The sequence below is a fragment of the Gymnoscopelus microlampas genome (genome assembly GCF_963454915.1).
Source record: "Gymnoscopelus microlampas genome assembly, chromosome: 16".
NCBI lineage: Eukaryota > Metazoa > Chordata > Actinopteri > Myctophiformes > Myctophidae > Gymnoscopelus > Gymnoscopelus microlampas.
Genome location: NC_139953.1, coordinates 30,661,649 through 30,675,566, shown reverse-complemented (window position 1 = coordinate 30,675,566; position 13,918 = coordinate 30,661,649). Strand labels below are relative to the sequence as shown.

The 13,918-nt window shown below is 41.7% G+C and overlaps 1 protein-coding gene across 3 annotated transcripts; it reads right to left on the bottom strand.

Moving 5' to 3' along the window:
• Positions 1-1,139: 1,139 nt before the first annotated feature.
• LOC311062634 (microtubule-associated protein RP/EB family member 3-like) lies at positions 1,140-13,495 on the bottom strand. 3 transcript variants are annotated; one of them, XM_084081829.1, is made up of 10 exons: positions 13,406-13,491; positions 11,951-12,069; positions 10,941-11,001; positions 9,520-9,647; positions 8,541-8,686; positions 7,611-7,770; positions 7,393-7,437; positions 5,726-5,859; positions 4,194-4,349; positions 1,140-2,650 (listed from the first exon to the last, which is right to left on the bottom strand). In XM_084081829.1, the coding sequence occupies exons 4-10, from the start codon at positions 9,638-9,640 to the stop codon at positions 2,582-2,584; spliced, it is 831 nt and encodes a 276-aa protein (XP_083937955.1). In that variant the 5' UTR covers positions 9,641-9,647; positions 10,941-11,001; positions 11,951-12,069; positions 13,406-13,491; the 3' UTR covers positions 1,140-2,581. The 3 variants fall into 3 exon arrangements, with proteins under 3 accessions (XP_083937955.1, XP_083937954.1, XP_083937956.1); XM_084081828.1 differs by lacking the exon at positions 11,951-12,069 and having other exon boundaries at positions 13,406-13,495; XM_084081830.1 differs by lacking the exons at positions 7,393-7,437; positions 11,951-12,069 and having other exon boundaries at positions 13,406-13,495.
• Between the last annotated feature and the right edge of the window lie 423 nt (positions 13,496-13,918).

The following is a 13,918-nucleotide window of genomic DNA, read 5'->3' as shown; positions in this document are numbered from 1 at the left end:
AAATCTGCCAATTCATTCTCGATTTTGAACTTGCTTGTTACCTAAACCTTTTCAACCCACACTCGCGTGGCATAGGGGTTAAGTTCCTGTCCACCTCCATGGACACTAGGGTTTCAGATCCTCCGCACTGCATCTGGTGTTCGTGGGAGGACCCCCAAGGTAATCATCTCTTCGGTGCAGCCTACTGATCAATCCCACCAGTTTCATTAAAGTCCATCTTGGTTTTGTCCAGAATTCAGACAAACACAAGACTGATTACAATACCCTGACATGCATGCTAAATTAAACAATATTTTTAGTTTGACCTGATTACCCAATCAGGTTTCAGCAATGCTCTTAACACAAATAGTCAGTTATTTCCATCTCTACCATAGCTTTTTTTACCTGGTGAGAGAGACTGGGGGACACAAAACTGGCATTTTGGATCTAACCAAAACAGCCACTGAGAAAAAGAAATGAGAAAAAAAGGATATTGGAATTTTCTAGATATGAATAGAATGTGTGTGAAATCTATGAAATCCTACATTATAGGTTTCCATCACCAGCCCTGGGTTGGCCCAATTAGAGTTGGACCACAAGGTTTTCTCTGCGGGAAAGAGGTCACCTTCCTGGGGTGTTGCAGATTGCTGTTGGCTGCCTTGCCGGACAAATGAAGCAATTAATGTCTGCCTGGCACAAATCTCCTGGATCAAACTCAACATATGGGCCCTCAGATCTGATTCAGATCTTCACAGTAAATAGAAAATTGTGGTAAGGCAGCAAATGCTTCATAAATGTAACAGTAAATGTTGAAAAAAATCTGTCAGTTGTTTGCCCTTGTCATTTCTTAAACATTTAGCCTTAACAAGCTGTTGTGCAAATTATGGCCCGACTGCAACGAATATGACCTACATGAATACAATGTATAACAGATAACTAAGATGGTCGCAGATTTGTAGAATTAGTTATTTGTTAACAAAATGGTAGGTACTTGTCTTATCAAAGAGTAGCCATAGGATGCCCCTCAGCCATACGCACGTTCACACAGGGGCCAGGTTAGTGGAAAGGATCTTGCTCTACCACGACAAAACCAGGCAAAATGCAGATACCACACACTGAGATGTAAATGTCTTGTTTCGGTGAAGAAAAGAGCATACCACTTTCATTCCAACTGGGCTTGAGACCCCCAATCCTTTATTTAATCTCTGCAACAACTCTGAACGATGCAGGTTTATAACATGGCTGCCATGGCAACACACAGTGAGAGAGAGGGATGGATGTTGTGTTCTCTCCCGACCAGCCCTGAACAGCTCAGCCTGGCTGTCAATCACAATTAAGCACACCACCCACTACGTCCTAGGCAGCCGCTGTGGCGTTTTAACGCTAAGCAACATATCAAAACTCAATTGTCAATTAAATACGGCAACTTAAAAATAGAGATAGCAGCTAAAACTCGAAGGAAAACAAACATTATTATTTCTTTAACATCAGTCTCATTTTCTTTTTTTTACATTTGTTCATTTATATAGCTACAAAGACTGACATTTCTCTGGCCTTTTCTGATAAATAAGTTTTACACTGATGTCTCTCTTTGCCCTTAAGCCACTCAATGCAAAATAAAAAATAAAAAATGTAGAATTTAAAACAATGTAAAAATACAAAATAGCATCTTCCTGTATCCTTCTGGCTGCAGCCAGTCACTGCATGTTGGCATTATGGATAGTTTCAATTGGTTTGTTTTGCTACAGTTAGTGCAACACCATCAATTTCCTCCAAACCAAAGCCCTGTTTATCTCAGAAAGTGAAAATGTAAAGAGCGGATTAATACAAGAAAAACTATAAATAAATAAATACATCATGCTGTCTCATAAAAAAAGCAGTCAGAGCAGCTTAATCCTCTCTGGTGGGACAACTTGATAAGAACAACATACGTTATGAAGTAGTTACCTCTGAATGATGACTATTTATGTGACACAGCTGTGTGCTGAATTCATTCCTGTAAAGTTCATGTGTCATCATGAGATATGTTCAATGTGTTTCTGTGCAGGATTCTCCCCAAACTGCAGAACAATGACACTGCATGCTCAAAAATTACATTTCGAACCACCCAACTTAACAATTGATATTGAATAGATAAAATTGTTGATGTCACCCAAGGACCACCTAGTCAAAAGATACTGGGGAGAATCCTGGTAAATAAGATAGACAGAAAGTTGGATAGCACCGTTGGCTGTCCGGCTTGCCAGTGCTGGAACCCTGTCATCTCCATTGCTGTTAATCTCACACAGACAAGCGTGCATTGGGGTTAGCCTTGCTGGGCTGAACTAGCATGGCCACGCTCTCAAAACGGATTATAAAGTATCGCGTCAGCCGAACTCTGGTCCGTCCAAGCAGGTCTGGGATAAGTGTCCTCCACTAGAGTTTGTGTGTGTCTGTATGACAAAGTCATAATGTAGTGCATGTGGACAGCCAAAGAGGTGTATAAAAGGAAAGGGGGGGATGACAATCATGAGCAGGTGAGGGAGAGACGAGGAAGACTGAGAGGGAGGGAGGAAGGGGATGGGGAGGGGGAGAGATGGTGATGGAGAGAAAAAAGAAGTACTCAGTACTCCTCTTCATCTCCCTTTGCTGCGTCTTCAACCTCTTCATCATCCGGCGGTGCAAAGCCATCCTGCCAAAGAAGGTCAAGGGTCACTATATGATATACTGTATGAGATCAATCATGTACACAGTAAAATCCAGAGTGTTTAAGGAACTGTACATCCAGAAGACTGTTATCTAGCAAAAATCCTCCTAGCGGCTGGGAAAAAGGCTATCACCAGGAACTGGCTCAAGACTGACACACCAGACTATAAACAGTGGAGAAAGATAGTGGACAATATTCAGGACATGGAAAAATTAACATTCAAACTGAAAATAAGGGAAGATCTCTTTGAAAAAAGATGGGAAAAATGGTTAATGTATATACTCCAAAAAGGAGAGATGGGATAATGTAAGACAAGTAAGGTATATGTGCACCCCCACAAAGGTTATACATATGTAATTTACTTTATATATGATTTTATTTTATTTTTTGTTTGTCTTTACGTACTTGTAAATGTCTGTCTTTTATGTTTTATATTGTTTTAGTTTATAAAGTGATATCTGTAACTGTTTTGAAGTATCCTCAATAAAAACAAAGTTATAATAAAAATTAAAAAAATCCAGAGTGTTCATTTAAAGGACCCTACTGGTAGTTGTGCATGTTTAGTCCACTGAATATGACTCACACCATACTTGGCAAATTACTGACTACCATTTTCCCAAGAATGATGGTTTGTTTGATTTGAACAGAAGACATTTAATTCCATTAATTTCAGAACGGTATGAACTCAACTTACATTTGTTTGCTTAAATTGGCTTGAGATGGGTAATCAAATATACTAAATATCATTGCGCTTTATCAAAGTAACACTACCACTGCGTTTTAATGCATTCTACGGTGTAGATTGATTTGGAAAGTCTAGCCAGTCAATGGAGAAAAGATTGATTAATGATGTTCAATAATGTTTAAGTTACTTTTGGGGAAATTTTGACATACTGTCTGTTGTACGATGCTCTATAGATTTACCTCAGCAATATCGCAAACTATTATTAACACATCCACTGCCAGGCCCGTAGTCCTACGGGCCGTTAAATCCAACCGTTAACTGCCGTTCCCGTAGTCCTACGGGGCGGGTGTTTTCCCATGTTAAATCGTGCAGGTGCAGATTCCGGATTTTTTTTGCACTTCCGGTTTCGAAGGGGGCGGACCGGAAACGAAATAATACTGTTTCCGGTTTTTCTCCCGCCTCCGTTTCCTGTCTAGCGATCAACTTTGGACGCCATTATCTCTGGCTTGTTGTTTTTCTCACCGCATCCACCATTTTAGCGTTTTCCTCTCGTTCTCCAGAATGCAGTGTCGGATCGCGGCACGGTTTTCAGCGTTTTGTTCGGTCGGGTCCCGTGTTTGTGTCGAACCAAATGAACGCGGATTTTAAACGGATTTAGCGGGGCCTATGACGGAATCAAAAAAACAAAAAAGGTAAGAAATAGCTTGGCACTACGATGGACGTTCTGAGATTAGCCGATGGCAGTCAATGTGTTAAATGCTTGCTAATGATTTATTACATAGATGTATTATACAGAGTTTGTGTGTGACTTTTTTAGTTGTATATTGGATGTGTGTGTTTTACCTCTGTAGCGTAGAGTACGTCCAGGATTTTGCTGAGTATGGGGCCGATCTCACTAGCTTCATTTTCCTGAGCGATCAGCTCAATATCTCTCAGTTTGCCAAAGTAGAAATCCCTCTCCTTCTCCAGGCCGTCTACAGTCAGCTTCAGATCCAGCATCTACACACAGCAGCAATAAAAACACAAACAAAATAGTAGCATCGTAGCATAAAACAGTAGAACAGACACAGGGAGCGGCAGGTGAAACACTAGAAAAGTTTGCTCGTCGGAGCGCAGGTTTCTGCGGCTGTGTCAGTCGTGGGGGGTAGCCGTCAGGACACAGACTTTCCTGAGTCATCATGAGTAAAGCTGACTTTACCCATTATTCTGTTTATGGGTCGTTTTCAAATTCGCTCTGAGGGCACCAGAGCAGTCTGAGTATTCTAAACAATCTAAATAAAGAATCCAAAAATGTTTGAGGACAAGGAGTTTATGACAAAATGCAGTGGTTGTGGCTTGTTTGGAGATCTAGATGGCATTATCAAGCACATAGTTATTTGCACTAGTAGAGTTATAATTAATTTATACCACAGCACCGAAAAATAACAGACCACCTCGGGCAAATACATACCGTAAATTTCGGAATATAAGCCGCGACTTTTTTCCCATTTTTCAACCCTGCGGCTTATATAACGGTGCGGCTTATCTATGGATTTTTATAGCTAACGGCCACTAGGGGACTTCCTAAATATAGGGATTTTACACCCGCGGCTTATAGTCCAGTGCGGCTTATATATGTACAAATCATTCAATTTAGCTGCTGCGGCTTATATTCAGGTGCGGCTTATAGTGCGAAAATTACGGTAATTTTGATCAGCAGAGAACATACATTTTCTTTAACACTGTTTATGAGAAGAGACGTGTAGAATTGAACTAAAGCCAGAAAATATGTGCACACCTAATGTACTTATAATTCATGGAAGTGGTCTTTTTGTAATTAGCGACACCTAGTGACAAATTAGTTTTTGTCACTGACAAAAACACATTAATGAAGCCACATTGAATGAATGACGTAGAGCCATGGAAGACTTTTCTAATGAAACATACTAAATTAATATTTTTGACAGTTTTGCAAGTTAGCCCTAGTATGAGAATAACAATGTACTGTGATTATGAGAAATTAACCACAGTTCCAGGAGGCAACTGTAGCAGAGGGCCTGTAGCACACCCCATCAGGTGGTTATTTTCTCATAGCTGACTTGCTCACAGTGCAATATCCCTGACATACAATATTCTACTTAACAAAATAGACAACCTATAAATTGTTGTTTGCAGACGCAAAAATGCAACGTTATACTGTAAATTGAGCTTTGGTTGTCAACCTTAGACTCTGGCTAATGCAATTCTCCTTTGTCAATTGAAAAATATGTATTATTATACTCTGATGAAAGCGCTCTGATTCCACTGGCTCTTTTTTTTGCAATGTACATATTGAACAAGCTATAGTGTGCTGGGCTCCCAGTTTGAATGATGCTACACAGACTCATTTGAAGTACCTGCTGGTTGAGTTCTAACATCTCTGCGTCTCCTCCGTTTCGGGCATTGGGTGTGGTCCTACGGATTTGGGGGTTTATTTGCCTTTGGGGCGGGGGGACAGTTTTGGGCGCTGTGGGAGATGTTCTCATAGGTCCTGGAAGAACCACACACACACACACACACACACACACACACACACACACACACACACACACACACACACACACACACACACACACACACACACACACACACACACACACACACACACACACACACACACACACACACACACACACACACACACACACACACACAGAACTGTAGTCAGCAAGATGTAGCAGGGCTCTCCCACCATATGAAAAGTTTACATGTCCAGTCTAACGGTGTGTTTTATCCGCACCTTACAGAAACACTGATACTTTAAACCATTATGCATTTTTGTGTGTACTTCTTAATGACTTTTATTCTAGTAAGCCTATACTGGCAGGAGTAAATCCTGAATTAAATGAATGATGGAAGGAACCACTGGAAGGGTAACTAATCTATCATGACAATAACAAGATTTATAACATTTTTATTGTCTCCGCCAGGAGACTATTGTTTTCGTTTTCGTCCTTCCGTGTGTCCACCGAGCTAACATTGGTCAAGCTTCACGTGACACGTGACAATATGTTGAAAGGGTGTGCTTTGATTGGCTAGCGAGACGCATGATGAAATAGAGACCTATAAATAGGTGTGTCACTTCAAAACATTGTTTACATGTTTTGAAGTGACATCAGTGCCATCAGCCCAGCTAACATTGGACATGTTAGCTTGGCTGATTGAACATGTTAGCCAAGCTAACATGTTCTAATCCTTAGATGTTCTAATCTAAGAATCAGAACATTTCTAGAAAACTATGGTTAAAGATAGGGTAAGTGATTCCCTTTGGTTAAAATAGCACAGGTCTGCTGGCGGAGACTTGTGCTCCGAGGAGCACATGTTCTAGTATTAGTTATTTTTTTAATGCATTGTCTGATAATGCCAGTCTCACATAGACTCACATGGACCAACAGGTCACCCGGGTTCTACCTAGAATATTTATCAAATAAAGCAGCTGTAGAGCCCTGATATCCTAGCAGTTGTCATGTCTCACACTCATCCGCAACAAACACTAAACCTGGTCTGAAATTTTAACAAACACGCCAATCAGATCAGTCTGAACTGGATTGCTTCATGCCAAAACAAATTCCACACCATAGCACAAAACAAAGGCTCTTCTGGTTGAACCACAAAACAAGATCAACGCCGTTATACACATTCGCATCAAATTACTATTTGCATTGTTATTGAAAGAAAACACAGAGGAGAATGGGATGGCATAATATGCGCCCCTTTGTGTGCCCCTTTGTCTATATGTCATATAGACAAAGGGGCACACAGTACACACAAGCAGGCTTTACAGTAAGAAACTGATTGAGAGAGACACACTCAGAGAGAGAGAGACACACACACACACAAAGAGAAAGAGACAGAGAGACACACAGAGAGAGACGGAGAGAGAGAGACAGAGAGAGATCAACACAATACGTGCAGCCCAAATGTCACAATATTCCACAGGGCTTGTCATTTGCCAGTGGCAACACGTAATGTGTTGAGGCACTGCAGGAGCACGCACACACAAATTCCGGGAGTGGAATTTTACCTGGGCGGGAGGAAGGTCTTTTGGGTTTGTGCAAAGTGGGTTCACCTGGGTTGAGGGGGCGGGGTTGGGGGTGGGTTGGAGCAGCAGTTGCAGATGAATGAAGTGAAAGCAGTGGAAATGGGAGTTTATGAGTTCACACGCCTGACAAGTATCGTGTGTGTGTGTGGGAGAGTGTGTGTGTGTGTGTGTGTGTGTGTGTGTGTGTGTGTGTCCATTACCTGGGTGAGGCGGTGGCGGCGTTCCCTCCTGGCCCTGTCTCATCTGTTGTGGGTCGTACTCCTTCCCATCGTAGTTGGCATCGAAGAACTTCTTGAACCACTGAATGAACTCAAAGTTATCCTGAAACTTCCCCTTCACCAGTCTTTCCACAGGGATGATCTGAGAGAGATAAAGAGAGAGGGAGACGAGACAGGACAGTGGGGGAAGTGGATACCAACAATAAAATCTTTTGATTTTGATGTGTTGTAGCATAGGAAGCAACAGCGCAGAAGCGACTCCCAGCTATGTATCAAAGAAGATAGGGGGTAATACTGTGAACTGGAGCATGACGCTTGGCTGGAGATTTGGAAAAAGCAACCATGTGATGCAAACGTCCCTGTATCAAAGTCCTGAACTGATAAGTGCATTGTGGAGATGACATGACTACTAGAAAACTGGAAAGTTGCCACTGTTGCACTTTACCTATTAACACCATTTGATTTTCTCTTGAAGAAGGCATTTAAAAAGTGTGCATCCTGCAAGGATGTCCAAATCAGCACATCCATTTTTTTTTAAAGCGGCCATCAACCTCCTGCATTTGTCAGCATTTATTAAGGATGTAAGTGCAAGTCAATGGGTTATGGAATAATCACTTTCTGGATCAGATGAGCTGAGCTGCAATAGGGAGTTATACTTACTGAATATGTTTTTCCCCCTAAGATTACCCATTGACTTTTACTAATATTCCAAACTACCAGGAGTAGCTATTTTAATTTAAACCCTCTATGGTGAAAACGTAAAATATCCTAAAATCTCAGCCATACTCGATCCAAGTGTAGAATTGCAAAGCTTATCACTACTGGTGCGTGCGTGCGTGCGTGCGTGCGTGCGTGCGTGCGTGCGTGCGTGCGAGAGAGAGAGAGAGAGAGAAAAGGGGAATCTGGTCTCACCTTATCCACATTCATTCTCTTGAAGGAGGCCTGTAACACTTTGAAATTGTGGATATATTCATGTTCCAACTTAGCGTTAAACTTGACTTTCTTTAACAAAATGCACCCAGGAAACAGCATGTCCATGAACTGGCAGTAGGCACCACCTGTAACAAACAAAATGTGTTACTATTTACCCACTTAAGCTTGACACCGTAATATGACAAGAATAGCCGATGTACAAGCTGGGGAGATGGCATCACATCGCAATGCATTGAGCTTGTAGATCCACTATTGTCGCTGCACAACACCGGCATTTGCCATACATAAATTAAGCATATAGACCTATAACGACATGCCCAATATGGGAACCCCAGTGTTAATGTGGTTAAATCAATTTAAATGTATTTTAATTGCACAATGTTTATTTTCAATGTTTTGCCTTACTATTTGGTAGTTATATTAATTATATGATATTTTGTACTTCTGTTTGTATTTTGTATTATTCTGTATTGTTTCCTGTGTTCTCAGGTGGAGAGTTTGTTAGAGGTGGAGGCCGAGGCCTATTGATTGCCAAATTGACGGACAATTTCCCTGTGGCAAATTCATGAGACTGTGATCACTGGAGACTGCTAGCCTCGTTCCCAGCCTTTACTCATGTGCGAAGAGAAAAGCCTGGGCACGAACTAATGCAGAGAGTGTCTATAGGGGCGGGACTTCCGTCGTATGTATTTCACCCGGAAACTAACTTTTTCGACCAACCACTCGTTTCATTCACGGAGAATGTAAACAGATTTGTATAGCGTCAATGTCATTTCCTTGGGCTGTATTTCCGCCAAATTCCAGTACTTCCGTTTAGACACTGGCTAGGTCTTGCCCAGTGTGGGAGACTGCTAGCTGCTGTGGGAATTGGCCCCTCCACAGATACTTTTTAAATTCAAATAGTCCATTTCCATTTTATGTTGCGTCCTTTCACCCTAGACTAGGGGTGGTAACATACCTGTACCCAGCTGTTCTATCTTGGTGTAGGTGAGCTGCAGAGAGTCATTGACCCAGGCCAGCATGTCATGACGACTCAAATTCTCTATGGTCATAGAGGTGGAGTAGACATTCACCGCCATCCTCCTTCTGCACACACACACACACACACACACACACACACACACACTTATTACATCACATACTGTATAATCTGAGAAGGGCTGTTTTTTTAACACACCAATAAAAGCCAATACTTGGGACTTTGTGGGCATGTAAACACAAGTTCAAGCCGTGTTGGCTTGTGTCTGTGGCATGTGCTGTTTTAGCTTAAGCTCATCATAACCCACACTCACTGTCTCCCACACATGCAGTGTCATGTGCGCAACTGTGACATACTGGCCTCATTTGAACTCAAACGGGAGTGTATGACAGCATGGTATTGGCATCTATGGGTGCAGGGCATCATGAAGGAAGAGTTCAATGTCTCTTTAACCACTTTCTGTTTTCGCTCTACAAATATCTTTGCTGAAAATAGCAATCTAATAGCTAACGTTTTCCCCAGAATACGGATGCTGGGGTTTAAGTGGTTAACATCAATGCCAAGGCCCTCACACATGGGATTGCCTCTGTGTGGACACAGATTCATGCAGCATTTCATTTTAATTGTCCAGCTCATTCCAACTCAAGACTGCATGATCAGTCGATCTTTGATTCATTATCAAATCATGAAACATTTGCTAGAGATGCCTGGGGTACTGGTGTTCACCACTGGAGTTTGCACTTTCTCTGAAATTAAATTAATGGCAAATGCTGGGAAGGAAACATTACTTTTAAAAAGAAAACTAACAATATTAATATCTTGGTCAATTCCTGCTTTAGCGCATTCATTCTTTAAAAGTACAACTTTTAAACTATATCACCATATTCAGTAGCTAGCAATGGCATACATCATTGTGATAGTGTTAGTGAGTCCATTGGCCATTTTTGAAAAACCAACATTCCAATATGAGCACATTGTTAGTCTATACTGATACAAAAAAGAAAACTGTCGCCATTGCTGTAAAAGTTTCCGTGTGTATCAATCAAACAATATCACTAATTAGTATGGACTGTGTTGTCACAGTTGGTGACCATGCATGACTCCACACAGGGGTGTGTATGCTATGTTTGAGCTATTTTATTCTGCAACTCAGTCAACTCGTCTCCGGTAGCCTAGGAGACTTGTGCAGTCATCAAATTATTGGCTTAGGAATGCAAATTCCTTTAAATAGGAAGCCTATGCAAATGCCTGTGTGAAAAACCTTTATTTTCTTATGGCTAGACCAAAGACATGTTAAGACAACTGTTGCACGCACGCACGCACACGCACACACACACACACACACACACACACACACACACTCACACACACACACACACACACACACACACTTTACTTACTTGTGTTGGGTATGTTTAATTTGTTATAGCTGGCTGAGTTGTGTAGTGGTCCACCTAAGACCTGGAGGGGAAAACAAAAAACATGAAGTATCAATGACTCTAATAATATTAATACTGCGGCTCAAGCTTACTTTATAGAACATAATCATTTCAGTGGTTAATTTGTTTCTGTAATGCACAGAACAGAACAAATGCATTTCTTCCTCAAAGAGGTCGGAGAGCAGACTGGTCTACACAGCACTGCCTCTACGCCCGTTAGGGATTCAAAGCCCTGCTCGAGGGATTTTCAGTAGTTAGTTAGTTACTACTGTACGCTACGCAAAACAGATGTAATACCAGCCGTCCCCCATTCACTAGCTCATTAACCTCTATCTCAGCTGATCTTCTGTGTCAATTGGTGCACGCCAGTGAATCTCATTGTATGCCATTGTATGCCATATGCACAGCTGCAGTTTGTGCTGAATGCCTGAGATTGGGAGAAACAGCAAAACACCAGACCAGACCACATCCTGAGGACTCAAAATTCTCAACAGGATGTTGGGATTTAAAAGAAAGGGCCAGCCCTTATCTCCAGAGCTGAACATTAGCATTAATCAAATGCTAGTCAGCTGTTGTTGTTTTTTTTAAATATTTTTGGGCCTTTTATGCCTTTATTTGACAGGACAGTAGGCTGACAGGAAATGGGGAGAGAGAGATGGGGAGTGACATGCAGCAAAGGCCGTCGGGATCGGGAGTCGAACCCGCAATGCGGTGTCAGGCTAGATTGAGCCTAGGTGCCTGGACCACTACGCCAGCGGTCCAGGCCAGCTGTTGTTTTTTTTAAGATAGATATATATATATATAGAGATATAGATATATATTATTTTTGGGGCCTTTATTAATAATCCAAAGTGAAGAGAGACAGGAAACAGGGAGAGATAGTCAAGGAGTGACATGCAGCAAAGGTCCGCCAGGTTTGGGAATTGAACCCGGGACTCACTGTTAGGTATCATCACCTATGTGGTACGCACCTTAACCACTCGGCTATGGGCGCCCGAGTGCTAGTCAGTTTTGACTGTACAATGTCTGTCTGTCACCTTTACATGTTACTTTGGTAGGTAACCACCTGCTGTTCAGTCTTCTTCATTACCTGATTGTGTCACACACAACAAAGGAAGTGAGATTATTCATTATTTATTCATTATTAATTATTCAACTAGTAATTAAGTAGGCATTACACTTCATGTAATGCCTACTTTTGTACAGTAATCTGTAGGCAAATTAACCCAGAGTGACTTTGTTTAACAGTATTGTTCTAACACCGGACAAAGCCTGCCTGTTTGTGTGTTAAGACAGGACTATGTCGATTAGAATCGTTAGACAATAGACATTGATGGTAGAGTCTGATAGACATCCTGTGTGTCTGTATACCGATTCTAATAGCCTGGACCATCCCAATAAGATCAACCAGGCAGCAGGTCGCAGAACCCCTCTCCCATCTCTGGAACATTCTTTAGATTAGAGCTTCAAACCATGACATGACATCACTTGTTACCGTCTCCCTTCCTCGCAGATGTCTTATATACACCTACATTTCTTATCTACATCACCCCTCTCATACACGCCAAGGGGGTATGTACATTTCTAGGATTTATCATTAAGTTATTGTGCATTAACCACTTAAACGCCATAGGGTCCCCTATGATGGCTCTATCTATTAGATCCAGTCCTTTCACCCTCTACACCAAATCTCCTCACCGAAAATAACTGATCTACTTTGGCTCGCAACTTGTGAGCTTGGCTATTTTCACCTAATGTTCGTCCCAGAATAGTAGGGGTTCAAGGGGTTAACAGTCTAGATTGGTGCCGTTCGTTAACCCATTAACATAATAACATTTAGGCTAAATCTGATTTATGCAACAAACAAAAAAACACCATAGACCTAACATTGTCCACCGTGGTTTAGCAACTGTGTATTAAGTGTACCAACAGCCCAACATGCGGGACACATCGGTGGTTTTGACGTTAGAGCCGCAGCCGCGCAGAGACAGTGCGACATGCCCACTGATGGTGGTAATGCTAGCAATAGCGACACGCTAGCTAGCATTAGCGCTACCAATATGACATGGCAGCACATGTATTGCTGCTTTAAGCATAGACAAAAATGACTGGTAGTCTGGTATTATTGTCAAGTTGTACGTTTATTGGCTTTTAAGGGTGAATTCAGAAAACGGTACTTGTTTCCCCCCACGTTACCCCCCTCTGGAGGCCTTTGAAATACTACACATAGTCACACACAGCGACCCCCGGCTCTCCCCCCACTCACATACACACAAACACACACCCATGCAATGGGACATGTCATTATCTGAAGTCTACGTTTCACCCATTAATACCGTTATTCAGCGGCCGAGCCTTAACCTTAAGCGTAAGCTATGTACGTACATGTAATAGACGTTTGTTTGTTTTGACTGAATATTACTTACTGTCGACGAATAGATAATAATGGTCCTTTATATAGCGGCACTAGTCCCGTTGTTTGCGATGATAAGCCCGTTGCTACAGTAGCCCGTCTGTTCCAGAAGTAAAGCAACGTTGCGCGAGATTGCCGTTCAAGCAGCGTTGCCAGAGTTTGTGAGAGAAACAAGCAACCAGGTCTAAGAAAACAAGCCCAAAAGAAGCATGAGCACTTTAAACCTATTTTACATTGGCATGGCTATTTGAAAATAGCAGATCTACAAGCTCACAGCTTGTAGATATGCTATTTTCAAAAGCATCTTGGAAAAAAATTGACATTTTGGAATATTTTATCAATAAAAATCTGGTACACGACTCCCTAGCTGCCTGGCACAAAATATTTTCAGTCCGCAGACAAACAGTACCGTAATTTGGGGTTCCTTGACATGAAAATGTTTGAGAAACACTGGTTTAAACCATAGACTGTAAAAAAAAAAAAAAAAAAGTTTAAACATTAGGGAACAAGCATATGTGCTCCTGGT

What these genes read in the sequence shown, in the direction of transcription:
- LOC311062634 (XM_084081828.1), bottom strand. Translation starts at nt 9,640, where the DNA reads ATGGCGGTGAATGTCTACTCCACCTCTATGACCATAGAGAATTTGAGT. An exon ending in AGAGAATGAATGTGGATAAG is followed by an intron (nt 7,771 to 8,540) that starts GTGAGACCAGAT and finishes TATCTCTCTCAG; the next exon opens with ATCATCCCTGTGGAAAGACT. An exon ending in ACGTACTCTACGCTACAGAG is followed by an intron (nt 2,651 to 4,193) that starts GTAAAACACACA and finishes CTTCTTTGGCAG; the next exon opens with GATGGCTTTGCACCGCCGGA.